At 32.1% G+C, this 16,863-nt stretch overlaps 1 protein-coding gene across 2 annotated transcripts; it reads right to left on the bottom strand.

The window, feature by feature from the left end:
* Window positions 1-5,029: 5,029 nt before the first annotated feature.
* On the bottom strand, window positions 5,030-15,235 carry LOC111878614 (bZIP transcription factor TGA10). 2 transcript variants are annotated; one of them, XM_023875125.3, is made up of 11 exons: window positions 14,569-15,235; window positions 14,245-14,378; window positions 13,536-13,627; window positions 13,293-13,421; window positions 13,047-13,115; window positions 12,886-12,945; window positions 12,684-12,761; window positions 12,489-12,567; window positions 12,115-12,377; window positions 9,416-9,655; window positions 5,030-5,370 (listed from the first exon to the last, which is right to left on the bottom strand). In XM_023875125.3, exons 1-11 carry the CDS (start codon window positions 14,892-14,894, stop codon window positions 5,221-5,223), a joined length of 1,620 nt encoding a protein of 539 aa, XP_023730893.1. In that variant the 5' UTR covers window positions 14,895-15,235; the 3' UTR covers window positions 5,030-5,220. The 2 variants fall into 2 exon arrangements, with proteins under 2 accessions (XP_023730893.1, XP_023730892.1); XM_023875124.3 differs by having other exon boundaries at window positions 12,115-12,386; window positions 14,569-15,234.
* Window positions 15,236-16,863: the final 1,628 nt, after the last annotated feature.

The raw sequence follows: 16,863 nt of genomic DNA, 5'->3' as shown, positions 1-16,863 counted from the left end.
GACTCACACGGATCTACCTTCAAGAAATAGTTCGCCTTCATGGTGTACCTACATCCATTATATCCGATCGAGACAGCAGGTTTACATCAAGGTTCTGGCAGCCCTTGCAAAAGGCTCTGGGAACTAAATTGGATATGAGCACGGCTTATCATCCGCAAACTGATGGACAAAGTGAGAGAACTGTTCAGACCTTGGAAGGTATGTTGAGAGCCTGCGTCATTGACTTTGGCGTGTCATGGGACACTCATCTTCCTTTGGTTGAATTTTCCTACAAAAACAGCTACCATACCAACATCAAGGTTGCGCCGTTTGAAGCCCTCTATGGCCGCAAGTGCAGATCCCCTATGTGCTGGGCTGAGGTAGGCGACACGCAGCTAGCCAGGGGTCAAGTCCTCGACAGTACTCTCACTGGCCCTGAAATCATCCGAGAGACAACTGAGAAGATTGTACAAATCCGAGAACGACTTAAAGCCTCACGAGATAGACAAAACAGCTACGCCGATAAGATACGTAAACCCTTGGAGTTCCAGGTTGGCGACCGCGTCCTTCTGAAGGTCTCACCCTGGAAAGGCATAATACGCTTCAGAAAGTGTGGAAAGCTAAACCTAAGGTACATTGGACCATTCGAGATCCTTGCTAGGATCAGTCCCGTAGCATACACGCTCCTGCTACCGCGAGAACTCAGCAACATTCATCCTGTTTTCCATGTATCGAACCTAAAGAAGTGTATGTCCGATGAGACACTTGTGATTCCTCTCGACGAGATTGAAATCAACGAGAACCTCAACTTCATGGAAGAACCTGTCGAGATCATGGATCGGGAAGTCAAACGAAAGAAACAGAGTCGCATCCCTATAATGAAGGTTCGCTGAAATGCCAAGCAGGAACCTGAATTCACTTGGGAGCGCGAAGACCAGATGAAACAGAAGTATCCGCATCTCTTTCCTAATCCATGATTTGTATTCTAGGTTCGAATTTCAGGACGAAATTCCCTCTAACGGGGGATGATGTAACACCCCGAAACTTTTTCCGTTTCCGTCACGCTTTTTGCATTAGTAAAATTTCGAATTCGTTAACTTTTCTGTCAAACATTTTGGTTTAATAAAAATAATCTAGTTATATTTAATTAAATTATTTGCAAGTCGGAACCAAAAATCGTGTGGAAACCCGAATATCTCAAAAAATCAACATTTTTTGGTCTAAATGAGATTACGACCGTAGACGTGTTTACGGCCGTAAACTAGTTTGCGACCGTAAAATTATTTACGGTCAAGGACGAATGCACCCCACTTTCACCCTATAAATACGATGCCTCCGATTTCATTAGGACGTTTTTTGGCTGCATACTCTCCTCCTCTCTCTAAAAACCTTAACCGTAAACACTCAAAACGCTTTCAAACTACGGAAATCATCGAGAAACCATGTTTGGAGTCACTTTGGAACGTCTGGAATCACTCCTCGCATCGAAGTCAGCATCCAAACCTCGATTTCCGAGTTTACGGTCCGGGCTTCAAAGACTGTAAACTTAGTTCTTGAGTTCACGGCCGTAAACTCGGCCATCTGCAAAAACCGTAAACTCATGTTTTGAAACCGTAAACTCGTGTTCTAAGGCAGTAAACTCATTCCTTCGATTCAAGCAAGTCTCGGTAACATTCCTCAACCAAATGCAAGTGTTTTCCGACACTTTATTTATCGAAATCACTAATTTAGATACATATACGTATTTATTTGATAATAGGATTTCGTTAAGTGCCGCGTGCAAAAACTCGAGAACCTTGTTTTCAGTCAACCACTCCACGCAACAACAGTGAGTTCATACCCCTATATTTTTTTCGTATTTTTAAGGTTTTCAGGGGGGGGGGGGGGGGGGAATACAAACTAAATATAAATGTTTTCTTATAAGCTAAACCTAAATGTTTTCTTACAAGCTAAATATAAACGTTTTCGGGAATATACATAAAACTTATGCAAACTTCATGCTTTATTTCCCTTTTGTACTATGTTGTGCATAAGGGGCGTTTCTACTAAAAATTTGCATAGTTTTTACGGATACGTTATTCATTACGTTATATATGCAAACTATAATCGGTATAGTTTGAGATTTCTCTAAAAACTTATCAAGCATAGAAACTTATCTACTAAACATATGCACTGGAACAGAAACCGGTTACAGTTTATATCACTGCTTTATCATGATTTTCATAACTGTAATTTATCATTATTCGCGGTATACATTCGGATTTTTTACTACGACGCTACTGCATTACATGTAAACTAGATTATACTAAGCCAGACAATTGTGTCGTGTTCGGGTTGGCGTGTCGCGGGTTCGCGGGTTGGCGGGTTAAAATATACCAACCCAAACACGACCCATTTAAATATACAGGTCACGGGTTGGCGGGTCACGGGTTGGTGGGTTTGGAACATAAACTCATATATGACCCGCCAACCCATTTATTTATACGGGTTCACAGGTTGATGGGTTCGTGGGTCAGATTTGGGTTCATGGGTCCAAATTTTAGACATTTAAGTATTAAACATCCAAATGAAAATTAAAAGCATTTATAGAAACATGCTACAGACTTAGCATTATAGGTTACGACTTACGACCTTAAACCATCCACTACGAGTCAAAATGTCAAAACAGTCAAATGATCTATGAATCAATGGTATATATTATATAATACTTATTAAATATTAATAGTTGATACATAAATACATTTAAAAATAAAATAATTTTTTTATTAAGAATATAAACAGGTTAGCGGGTCAACCCATTTATTTTTTGAGAAACCCATATATGACCCGTTTAATAAACGGGTTGGCGGCTTGGCAGGTTAGCGGTTTGGCGGGTTGAAAAACTCAACCCAAACCCATTCGCGGGTCGTGTCACGTGTGGTGTCGAGAATTGCCAGTCCTAGATTATATGATACTGTGAGGCGCTACTTCATTACTGTACCCTTAGGTGTACAGGGATAAATCCTATCAATGTATAACCAGAGTCTCCTGGAGGGAGAGCATGAAATTTGTGAATAGATTTATTCGGGACTGACAATCCCACATCTGGACTGCAAGCTACAGTTAGGCGGGCACGCCTGAGATGTACAAATGTCATTTAACGTCAACGCCTGAAGAACGTTGGAAATGTCTCTAGTCATATCAAGCATGGTTATACGACTCACATTATGTATAAATCACCGATAGTATACCAACCTGGTTTTCTTCAGTAGTTTTATTTATACCAAATAGAACTAAACACACTATGCATACTGGCCGAGCCGGGGTTTTCAAAACCGAATCATTTATGCTACGGTTTTATATTTAAATACGTATACTTCATGATTAGTTTTAGCTAGTCACATGAAGTAGTATTTTGCATATGTATACGATTTTCAGAATTGAACATTCATGGTTGTATACGAAATCGACCACACTACGTTTTTCACTAAAGAAAATATCGGATTTTCTTGAAACTACATAATCATTTCGGCTCGCTCATCAATAAGTTTTCATTACAAATTATTGCTTATGAACTCACCAGCTTTATGCTGATATTTTTCAAACTGCTTGTATTTTCAGGAAATCAGTAGACAGGTATTTGCTGGATTTTCGAGGAACCGAAGCATTTAGAGTTTTTAAGTTTTATTTTGCAAAACTATTGGATGTATTTCAAACTGAGTTTCAAATAGATGTAAATGTTTTTATTCAAATATTCACTGTAATGGTTATGTTGCTATGATTTCTGTTATTCATTGGTTGTGATGCTATATATGACGTCCTTTGCCTCGGAATATTTCCGTCAACGGTTTCGGGGTGTGACAGGTTTCTGGGTGCATTCATGGATAGTGTGATGTTTTTTTCTTTAAGAAACCGGGCTAGTTTCCTACGATCTTTATTTTCATGACCAGGAATATTGCAGTACTGATAATAGCTTGATTTTCTTTTACCTATATGAATATTGTTATTGCTGTCACTGGAAAGTCCATGACAACAAGGTGGTCGAGTTATTGTGTTATTGAACCTGGTTAGAGGTCGAGTATCATTGCCAGACCTGGGTGATTGGCATTTGGAATAGTTTTAGGTGTGGTTCACTGTGGCAATGAGAGGTACTGGTTGAGTTTCTTTCAAGGATTTTTCATGATCAACTAGTTTGTCATATAAATCAGGAAAAGTGATGGTTGTTTCTAATTTTTAAGGCAAAGGAGATTTGCGTATAGTCATCACCAAGTTGACTTAATATGTGGACAACTAATTCTATTTCATCAACAGGGCTCTATGCTAGGGTAAGTTCATCAGCAATGTATTTCATGTCATGGAGAAATTCAGTGACAAATCTCGCACCCTTACGGTTATTAGCAGGTCGAGATTTTAAGGAGATGATGCATGACCTGGAGACGTCATAGCTATCTGTCAATCGTTTGAATGCTTGGTCAGATGTCTCTACGGAGGAGACAATCGGTTGAATAGTATCGGGTGCCTTATATATTGGCGATTACATGGTTGGAATGTACACAATTACAGGAGTAATGCTAGGAACTATTATCGGTAACTATTCTTTGTAGACTTTACATATGAAGACATTTGACTATACAATTGAAGTGGACAATCTCTAAATGGGTTTTGATAACCCATTGGGCTCGATACCCTTAATGTAATTTCTCTTTGTTGTTCAAAAAACAAAGATGGATGGCTAGTATAGCAACAAGCCAACAACCTCTAAAACACGGGTGCAATTTTCGTTTCAAGAGCACCCACTTCCTCAAAAATGACAAGATGTCCTTTTTACTTGGATAAATTTCGAGAATATTATTGATGAAGGATTACCATGCATGCAACTCACTTCCTAGAAACGCAATGGGACTATCGTGCACATTGCTATTGTTATTTCTTGTTCCAAAACAACTTTGACCTTTAAAAACTTGGTTTGACTTGCTACAGGGGTTGATTAAATATAAACTGTGCAAGTTATAAAAGCAAATAGCACGTCCCCATTGCAGCAGAAGAGGTTAAAATCGCAGCAGAGAGAGCAGTCTACAACATATACTTCCATATTTTTAAAATCTAGTTACGGGACTTCTGTCTATCTATACATCTCTCTAGATAAAGGATGCAAAGTGAACAAAAAAAACATCATAAAGTACTTAAAAAAAAAAGGGGGAAAAAGAAAGAAAAAAACTAGAACCAACTGAAAGACAAGATCGATGGGTTGCTTTTTTTCTCCTAATCTTGTCGGGGGCGTGCCACCCAAAGAGAGCTGAGAGAGCGAAGGCGATGGAAGTGCTCAGCCACTGCTAGCAAACTCCTGGCTGCCTGGCGGGTTGTCAGGAGTTGGAGTACATGATGAATTGTCTGGCGTCGCAAATTATCAGCCTGTAATTAAGGTATTAGTTGTAGTTAGTCTTTAATCACATTTAGTTTGAAGAAGCTGATGAATTAAATAAATTAGAACTTTCATTCTTGAATGTCATTTTCATGTAGCATAAGTAAGCCTGATATTATTATCTTACAAAGTAATGCGTTGACATTTTACAAGAGAGACATTGTCAATTTGTCATAGTGAGTGCATGGTCACATTATCAAATGAGCTCAAATATTTATATAATCATTTTCAATATATATATTTCTTTTAGATGATTATGAATTTTCTTGATCATATCTGTTTGTGTGTGAAGTTGCTAATGGAACATGGAAAATATTGTGAGTTTTTCTTCGCTTAGCTGGATATGGGTGGCAAGTTTTTGGACATAACTTCAATCTTTGGTAGTTATTCTAGATATTGAAAGTAGGTAATTGTATATTGAGTTGATGTAAAATAAGGAAATTGCAAAACATAATTTATACAACTAGAATAACATGTCATTAGCATAAGGCCTACAACAGTAGTCAAATAAAATATTGTTATTAAACTATTACCTCCCTTCATCTAATCTGCATAAAATATTTAAATAAATAAATGGTATAATATGTAGTGGAAAAAGAGAAGATATGCTGTAAATTGATAGATCAACTTATCATTTCTCATTGAATTGACAGGGTAAGTTGTTTAATATGTAGCAAATAAAGTCAGACAAACCTTAAGTTTATGGATATTAGTTTATGAATTTCATTTTATTAATACGTGACCCATTGCTGGCTACGTGCCATCAAATATGTTAGAGGAACCAACTTTGCTATAAAAAAATTCTAAGAAACTAATTAAGGGCAGAAAGAGTTTGCAGAAACACAAATGGATAGAAACACCAAATTTTATATTTTTTGAACAGCACAAACATCAATTTATTTAACAAACATTTGATTCTATCTCCTGTGTTTAAGGGGTATATTTACTACAGAAATAATAGAAATGATTTTCCGTTAATAAAAAAACTACAAAAAGATTTATAAAAAGCTGCCAAAAACCGATACTATATATATAAGACGAGTTTCACAAAATTAACTAGGAGCTGATAGCTAGAAATTAAAGTTTTTATTTGTTATATGAACGCTTTGTAAAAATAGTTGGTGCTTTAAAAATGTATAAAATTACCTAAAATGACAACTTGTTTAATAGATAAATATATAAATATATTTTTAAAGGTTATTCTGAAAATGGATTAAGACATGTTTTGCAAAACGTTCAATTTAAAAAAAAAGGTTTCGTTTGGCCGTATGAAATTTTAGATTTTTAATTTAAATAAAACGTTTGAAATATAAAAACTCTTCATGTCGCGTTTAAAAAAAAGTATTGAGCATTTTGAATTAATTTCCAAAATTGACCTTAAAAATATATTTATATGTTTATCTGTTTGAAACAATTGTTCTTTTACATAAATTTACACATTTCAAAAGCTTTCATTTACATTTGTCAAATACTTAGACTGTGTTTGGCGCGCCACAATTAGCTTATTTTTTAAAGTTTTTTAAGTTATCATATTTGGCAAGCCAACAAGTAGCTTATAAACTAGTTTTTTTTAAAAGCTACTTAGACTAGCTTTTATGAGTTTTTTAAAAAAATTAAATATACCTTTTAATTAATTATAGAAATAAATCTTTTTAAATTTGATTTTATGTTATTTTATATTTTTCAGCTAGTTTTAGAAAATATTATTTTTTATCAGCTATTAAATAACTTTTATTTCACAACTACGTTTTTAGCTATTAGTTATTTTTTCAGCTAACAACTAGTTTTTCAACTAGTATGTCTAACATAGTCTTATATAATAAATAAAAGCTACGGCGTCAAACTACTAGCTATCAGCTACCAACTAGTTTTGCCAAACACGACTTAAAAAACTCAATAGACTTTTCTTCAATGACACATGAAGTAGCTTTTGATTTGAAGTTTATTTTTTTTAAACTAAAAGTTAAACATTGGTAATCTCAAACGAAACTTTTTTTTTTGTTTAAATCGATCTTTTTGCTAAAAGCTAAAAACTAGAAATCTTCACACGCTTGCAGCACACACGCCCCATAGTATCGTAAACTAAAAATTATATCCAAAAAAGAGAAGGGTTGATAGTAAAAGTAAATGTAGCTTTTGGAACTAGTAGCGTCATGTTGTAATTTTAAGAACATCTACAATATAAAAAATTATGAGTTTTCTCAAAAAAATAATAATAAATAAATAAATAAAACAGAAAAAAAAAAAAAAAAAAAACAAAACCAAACGAAACAATTTTTTTTATTATTATTTTAAAACACTCTATTAAAAAGTTAATACCATGTTCATAATCACAATTGTTTTTGAAGGATGGTAATATCATTAGATAACCACTATTGAGACGATAGTGAGATAAAAATTGAAGCTATTGAACCAATTGATCATATCGATAAAATGATATGTTTCTTCTAGATATGATCTTAAATCTATATTTATTGGAATTATAATCTATCGTTATAATTTTTTTTTTTAAATTAAAAAGGTAAAAAAAAAAAAAAAACAAATTAGTTATAAAGTACAAAAACATATATATGGAAGTTGGTTTTGATGTTATTGAAGTAGTTGTACTTTTTTATTATAGGGTTTAGTGTGGGGATGGTCTAATTTGTTGGTGAAAATCAAATGATACTGAAAATGACATCATGTAAATATGGGCTTTCGGATATCCAATGATGGGGATTGGGGATGTTTGTTTTTTTTGGGTCCACTCCACTCTCTTTAAACACAACGATCACCATGCCCCTTTTCCAAAACTAGGTCAAGCAAATTACCCTTTATCTCATATTCATGCATGCCATGTCTCATGATTCGTATTCTGTTTTCTGTTCTTAAATCTCAATCAACTATTCAACTACAATTATTACAGTTGCTATAAAAAGTAGTAATAATTACAAATCGAATCAGGTAGTTTAATTATATAAGTAGACAGCTCATTATAAATATGTGAAATTATATCTTTTTATAATCTATATTTTATTTTTTATTTAAATGTTATTAATTTAGTGTAATTAAATTTGAAAATTTAAATTTTAGAATTTGAATAGAAAATCAATAGGTTGACAATTGACATGAATATTACACAAATTGTTATGAACGAATTTGTGAGTTTTCTTTTATTTAAAATATTTAATTTGTATTAGTTAATTATGTTAAAAATTATTTATAGATCTTAATTAACTAGCAATTACATATCAGTATATTTAGAGTGGCTTTATAGTGGTTACTGGTTTACATTAACATGTTTTAATATTCTTTTTTTTTAATATACATTAATGCCTATTTAATACAAAACAAAATTATTAAATATAAAAAAAATATTATATTTTTTAGTATCAAGTTACAAGATAACGAAAAAATTCCATACCATCCTCGGACATGATTTGTCTATAATTAATTAAAACCCATCTTTAGAAAAACCTAACTCTTCATTCATCGAGAATTCAGTCGGATTGAAATTAATGATATTAATAATAACGATGATGATGTCAAAAGACATTCTAATACAAACTTTATACAGATTTCATAAAACTGCAGTTTTGACAAAGGAAGAGGAAAAAAACTAGTAAATTTAAGACCATAAGAGAAAGTACGTTCTTAATTAATGAATTGAGCAATATGTAAAAGTTCAAGATTTATATTTTGTCAATGATTAGTGATTGGATATTTTAATCAAGTCAATGTGGGGGATGTGGATATAGGACCAAATGAATCAATACATGTGCCAACTGTAAAATTAGGGTTTCCCATTTCATTTAATTTTATCTAATTTTAAAGTCGCATATAATTGATGGACCGAAGGAGCAGGTTAATAATCTGTTGGAGTAGGTTCCCTAACCAAAGACTGTTAGTAACATATTCTCATCCATGGACCCACATATATTTTGCACTTTGAACTATATAATCATATATATATATAAAGAACAACTTTTTGCCGTGATAATTAATTATATATATAGATACTATATATCTTGGAAAATATATAGATAGATAGTGTACCTGTATAACGAAACTTTCTAGGGTGGAGAGCTTGTTCATGGCTGCAGCCATTTGACCCATGTAGTTAGCCATGTTTGTAGGGGAACTTAGAGCATCAGAAGCAATGGTATCAGATAAAGATTGATTTAGTGCATCGAGCCCTTGTGAAAGCGCTTCTTCGGCTTCTTGTGTAGCTTGTTGCACTTCACATATTGCCATTAGTTGTTGCTCAGTTAATGGCTCGATTTGACCAAGAATTATCTATAGATTAAAATTCCAACAACCAAAATAAGCTAGGATTAATTACTACAGTAAATTTTAGGCACCATGGTAACAAGTAATTATTATGTGACATTCAATATGGTCTTTTAATTTTGTTGATATATATTAAAGAACTTTATAAACAATTTGGTATTCATATATAATTAATAAAAATGTGTATATATATATATATATATATATATATATATATATATATATATATATATATATATATATATATATATATATATTAGTTATTATGTATTCTAAAAAGGAATCAAATGGCCATGTCTTATAGGATGGATTCATATATCCATCCAAAAGGTACAAGTACGAGAAGTAATCTGATACAAATTTGTGAAAATGCAATTTCCTCTTTCCAAATATTTTGTTTGGAAAGATGTAGAGAGTGAGAGGATACAGACACAACACAGAAAACACACAAGAGTGCAGAAGTTGTAGTGACAGACATGGGCTTTTTAGCACAGTTTGGAATAATACCTAACTCATCCTACAATGGAAAAAAACCCCTTCGTCATCATTGTAATTATTCACTCTGTGTCACCTTCACTTTTACACACACACACACACAAACAGAGTGTGTATAAGTACAAGCAAACAACAGCTTGCAGTACTCATGGAAATTAACTGCTTCCTATACTTCATGGAGTATCTCATCATATCAACTCTTCTTACAATTTATTGTCATCCTTTCTACTTATGGTATAGCTATTTCACATAAATTAGAGATTGTTTTTCATAAACTATGTCTATATTTTAATGAAATAAAGCCAGTTTTATCCAATAAAAAAGAATATTTCACTTTGACATGTATTTTAATGCAATTGTTTGATTATTGCTAATATTTCTAAAATTCTAGTTGTAAAAAAATATTGAGGAAGCCAATTGACAAAAAAATAAAAGATATTATTCCAGTTAATTATTAATGAATATAATTCAAAACTTAAAATTTATTGTTTCTAAAAAATTTAGAACTTAAAACACGGTTCCATTTTTTTTAACAACTTAAACTAAAAGATGTTGTATTTTTTTCTTTACGAATTAGATAGTCAGTGATTTGCACATAATATTTTTTTTACATAATAGTTTATGTTGATAAAGTTGTACAATATTCAAAAAGATTAGAATATACAATTTTCATTATAATTTGTTAAAAAGATGTTTGAAAATTGAATGAGAAACAACAAAAATAGATCATTAATATTTGAAATGGGATAAAATACTATATAGATAATCTTATTTATTTTAAAATTTTCTAAAAAATTCTTGCAATGGTTATTCCGAGAAATATAAACAACAAATCTATTAATACATTGTTATATAGACTTCTCTAATAAGAAATTTATCAACTACAAAGTCGATTTGACAGTGGTGTCATCTATGTATTTATCTTATTGTATCTATCTTATATAGTGTTTTTTTTTTTTTTATTAAACAAATGCATTAGAAACATATTCTAGCTTCTAAACAAGAATGCCAACAGTTATGTCTAATATATATCTTTAAATATTCAAAATGCTTTATGCAATATGAAGTATAAGTATAGTGAAATGTAGCATTACCTTTTTATCCAAATAATAACTTCCTTTTTTTTTTTTTTTTTTACCTTTTCTCAGTTAAATAAGTTTTAAATTTTATACATTATAATCTCTAGAGGATGATTAGTTTAATTTGGTAAAAAATATATTTTATAATTAATATATTAAAATTTTAATTTGTAACCTCATTTATATCAAGTTAAATAAAAGGGAAAATGACTTAAAAGCCCAACGAAGTTTCCAAACCATTCAAAAAACCCCAATCAAGTTTTGTCTGTTCAAAAAAACCTAACTAACTTAACATTTTGTCTAAAAAGTCCAACAAAGTTCTAAACCGTTCAGAAAATCCCAATTTTGTTTTGCTTAAATTCGTTGGGCTTTTTTTCAACAGTCAAAACATGATTGGAGTTTTTTAAACGTTTTGGAAACTTCGTTGGTCTAACAAGTCATTTTTCCGATACGGTAATAAGCCACATCATATGATTATCTTATTTGACTTTCAGGAAAGTGTAACTTAGTTGGGCTTTTTAGACAAAATGTTAAGTTTGTTGGGTTTTTTTGAACAGACAAAACATAATTTGAGTTTTTTAAACGGTTTGGAAACTTCGTTGGGCTTTTAAGTCATTTTCCCTAAATAAAAATAAATTAAAATATCTCAAACACAAACACGATAAAACGTGTGGTTGCACATACTGGGGACCAGAGTGTCCTCTTTTAGAAGGATTCACTGCAACACTTTCACACTTTTGACTATTCTTGTGGCATTTTGAGGATCATGTACCATGCTTTCTCTCTCATTTTAGTGTTTTATATTTAGGGTTCTTATTTGCTTTCGTGTGTGTTTGTATGTATAGATAGATATGTGTATGTATGTATTTATATATGGAGATAAGTTTAAACCTTGATGAGCTCAGATGGTCGAAACCCTCCAATCCACATGAAGCATCGCTCAGCAGGAGTTTTCCAGGTTCCGGAGATGATGTGGAAAACATCAGATTTAGCAACGATGCTCTTCAGATTCATCACATCATCAATACGTGCTATGCAGTTATCAACATAGATTCGGAGCTCGTTTTCTGGCAAGTGTTCTTGAACTGCAGCTTGAAGCTCACACATTTGACGATGATAGTCCTCCAGCCACCTTGCATACTCCATGTCAAAAACTGCAGCATCTATTATAAGTTTTTTTTGGCATAAGTCATGAACAAGCCTTCAAAGATCGAATTAGTAAATCAGTAATTGATGATCATTTTTAATTAACTTTGTTGTCGTACCTGAGCTTATGTTGCTCATGCCAAGAGGAACACCTTGATCAGCTCCAAGAACACCACCGCCATTACCAAGATAAACCCCCTGAAATTACAATACAGAAACAAAAAAACACAAATTAAAGAAATACATAAAGGTATAATCCATGCGTTTAAGTAGAATTTATTTTCGAGAAAACAATTAAAGAAATATATAATCACCTGAGCTCTAGCTCTTTGCAATTCTTGTTCCAATTGGGTAAGTTTAATTCTGCTTGATTCTAGCTGCTGAACATAAGCCTGTAAAAGGAACACAAAACGATGCACGGAAATTCATGGAAGATTAATTTATATTACCGAGGTGTAACAAACATTTGTGAAACGTATACAGACAAAATGATTCTCTTTTTTATAAATTTCATACCTTTTTTCTCAGCCTGCTTTTTCTTGCTGCCTCTCTATTCTGAGCAAGTCTCCTCAATGTCTGCTTAATAAGATCAAACATGTTAAACGGTTCATTTCTTACATTTTTAGTATTGAAATTATTTTATTCTTTATCACAAATTAAAATCAATAATAGAGAACCTTAGGATCGGGTGTTTTCGGGCGATTCTGATCTGAACTAGTTGTAGGCCCTTTCTTGTTTCCCTCGTTCTACATCAACAGTAAAAATAAAATAAACGAATCAAGTATAATTAATAATTATACAAAATATGATGAAGAAGTATACTGAAACCCATATCTTTTGTGTATACAAGATAAGAAATTTAAGATGTATAAGTTGATAAATAAACACTAAAAAGAATACGACAAATTAAGAAGGATGGTTACCTTGATAGCTTTAGAGGATTGAGGGGCAGGTGGAGGAGCATCCTTTTTGTGGTTGGCAATGTTATCCATAGACTGCTCCGATGGTCTTCTTGAACCACTGCTTGATGGAGAAACTAATCCAGTAGTAGCCTACCAAATACACAATTACAAATTCATTTTCAATAAATTATTTTGATCAATCAACAATTAATCTACTATATTTTAAAAAAGAAACAATCTTTATTGTGTTTAGCAAAATGATACCTTAGTAGTAGAGGTCGAAGGGTCTACCACATGCATCGGTTGGGAAGGGAAGATGTTCAAAGTTGGAGGTCTCATACCCGATGCCGAACCCTCTGCAAACATTATCAATACTAATGAATCTTCAATTAATAATTAAATATATTTTGTTTTTAAATAAGTTTAATTGATAGGGGTGAAATGATACAACATGAATTAATCAACAAAAGTTATAGACGGTTTCGGAAAAAAGGTATTTGATTATTTCGCTCGTATTTTATTGATAATTACTATAAAAATTAGTAGAGGAAGCGAGAAAAACATAAAATCTTTGTTAAATTTTAATTAATTTTCATCTACGACAGTGAAAAAAAATTCTTGGTGGAACATATATAATTAATAAGAGTTACGATGACAAAGATTGTCTTGGTGCATGTTTATGGTCCGAATCTTGAAACGAGAAACCTTCTATACGAAACAGATGGACCAAAAAAGGTTTGAAACAAGAATATTGTTTGGAAATTAAGTAAACATAAGTTGTTTTTATATAAGTGAAGGGTTAAGAAGATCTTTTGGTTTCTTCAAAGAAAGGATCTGGTCAAAGCAAGTACCATCAGATCATATTCCCTGAAGAACATGCTTTTCTTATGATAAAAAAAGAAACTTTTTTGAGAGAGAAAGAAGAGAGAGATAGATGAATATGTTTTATTTTAGAGGATATGATCGATCTCACGTCTTTGATGATCTTGGATAGAAGACAGTGCTGCAGAAGGATCACCACCAGTAGCAGGTTGTCCTTGGTCGCCGTAGAGAAAAAGTGCTTGATCTAAATCAGCCAAATCATAAGGCCCACCGCCATCGTTTCTCCTGCATAATACAAAATCAAATGGAAAATTAGAACATGTAAAAACAAACACAAAAGTTTACTCTTTTCTTGCTTTTCTAGGCTCCTAGGGTGTATAACACTCTCATTAATTAAAGCCACTAGTGATATATACACGTATGTGTAAAATTCGATGATCGAAAAGAAGAAAAGTAAAGGGTTTCAAATGATCACATGATATTTTCGTTGGTGGTGGTGGGATTGGTCGAGGGCATGGAATGATTGACCATAGCGAATGATATCTGATTGCTATCATGGTGATGATGTTCTTGATGCTGGACAAACTGTAGTTGGTGATGAGGCTGCTGATGATGGTGATGATGATGTTGTTGTGGGTCTAAGAAAGTGTTGGTTGATGTATTTGAATAGCCTTTGTTGGTGGTAGCCATGATATTCGTCAAAAAGGGAGGGTTTTTGGTCTTTTCTTGGTGGTCTTGAGGTGGCGGTGAAGGGTGGTTTTGATGATGACGACGATGGTCTTCACCTCTCTCAAAACTCATATGTGTATAATTACCAATCTCCCCCACATCTATACATGTACGGATAAGTCTCTAGAGGGGGTGGGGTGTTGAAAGAAATTCAAGCATGAATTGAATGCTAAAGATGAAAAAGACAAACTTCTAAGCTATTTTTATCGCTTCCCATCTCTCTCTTTATCTATCTATATCTCTCTCTCTCTCTCTCTCTCTCTCTCCCTCTCTTTCTCTCTCCTAGTGTTATTAGAACATTAAGTTGCTATCTGGAACCCAAAACCCTTTTCTTGCTTCTCTCTCTAAAATATTTCAATCGGCAAAAACCAGCAACGACCTGGAGATAGAGAGGAGAGAGAATGATAGGGAGAGAGAGACACTTTATGGCTTGCTTGTCCGACCATCTTAAAGTTGTAGGAGTTAAATGACCGAAATGCCCACTCGGTCTTCGAATTTGATGATTCAGCTAGTGTTTTCTAACATAAAACATGTTTTATTTGGTCAACATCAGGGGTACTACGAGAAGGATAAATTAGTTAACAACCCTTTTAACAACATTTGTTTATTAACAACCCTTGAAAGTAAACGTAGTATTTAGGCGGAAGTTGACAAGTAATCTAATTAAGTTATAGTACCAATCTTTTAGTTAATTTACTATTTTGTGATGTTGTAAAATATTTCGTATACAACATAAGAGAAAAAACTATGCAAATATATTTATTACATAAAAATATAAAATATATATTAAGATTCTCATAAAAATACCAACATATCAATTTAATCTAAAATTATTTATATTAATCGTCATCGATTAATATAAATCATTTCTAATAAATAATTTTTTTTTGTCATGTGTCACACGTTCATTCAATTTGTTAAATATCATTTTGTGGTCATTTTGAATTAATTTTTTTTCCACATGTCATTTTATAAGTTTTTTATTTTATTAAAATTCTATATAATATTTTAATGTAATAATTGCAATAAATGTAATAATAAATGAATATTAATTTCACTAATAAACTTACTTTTTAATTTCAAAATTCCCAAAATAAAAATTAAGACTCATTAGTTTTTTTTTTCTTTATTTAAATTATTTTTTAAAATTTAAAAGATAAAAAACATTTTCATTATAATAAATCATTATTTTTCGTATTTTCTTATAAATTCAAAATTCTCAAATATTTTGACTTTTATATTTAATATTTTTTTAAATTAACCTATATAATATATGAGTCTCACACCTAGTAACAAATAGATTAATTACAAAAATAGACGAAGAGAACCAACAAAGCTGTTACTTTTAGGAGTTTTTATTTTTTAAATTATTAATTGTTTTTATAATAATTGTTATTAATGATTTTACTTATTTTATATATTCCAAAAAATATTAAGATGTTCAATGTGATTTGCAACTCAATAAAAATTCTTATGTTAATAATATAACACATACATAAACACAAACACACACACACACACTCACATATATATATATATATATATATATATATATATATATATATATATATATATATATATATAGAGAGAGAGAGAGGATAATACACTTGCGATTCTAAAAGAAATAGAGATCCTGAGATTCAACATCAGTCATATATTTCTCATTTGTCATTCTAACGTCTCAGCGTACAAGTAGCAACGGGATGTCTAATCATAAATGATTATATGCCAGAGAGGTATACTCATATATGATTATACAAGTTTATACATATATGCCCAATCATTATACATATATGTTTGTTAGCAGATTAAGTAATCATATATGATTATGGTGGTTAGTAGCTGAGGAGGTACTGGCGGCAGAGGTAGCAGTGGTATAGGTGACGGATGTAGGGGTGGTAGGTTCGGTTGGTGTCAGAGGTAGCACTAGTGGTAGTAGTGGTGGTGGTAGCGAAGGTGGCAGGTGAAAAACAAACGGGCGATGCTAGATAATCATTTATGATTATAACTTTCATGTTGTGCCAGTACATTGGTGCGCTAG

Source organism: Lactuca sativa, chromosome 9 (genome assembly GCF_002870075.4).
Source record: "Lactuca sativa cultivar Salinas chromosome 9, Lsat_Salinas_v11, whole genome shotgun sequence".
Lineage (NCBI taxonomy): Eukaryota > Viridiplantae > Streptophyta > Magnoliopsida > Asterales > Asteraceae > Lactuca > Lactuca sativa.
This window is presented reverse-complemented; position numbering and strand designations above follow the sequence as displayed.

What these genes read in the sequence shown, in the direction of transcription:
- LOC111878614 (XM_023875124.3), bottom strand. Translation starts at nt 14,894, where the DNA reads ATGAGTTTTGAGAGAGGTGAAGACCATCGTCGTCATCATCAAAACCAC. An exon ending in TATCCAAGATCATCAAAGAC is followed by an intron (nt 13,628 to 14,244) that starts GTGAGATCGATC and finishes TAATGTTTGCAG; the next exon opens with AGGGTTCGGCATCGGGTATG. An exon ending in AAAGCAGGCTGAGAAAAAAG is followed by an intron (nt 12,762 to 12,885) that starts GTATGAAATTTA and finishes TTCCTTTTACAG; the next exon opens with GCTTATGTTCAGCAGCTAGA.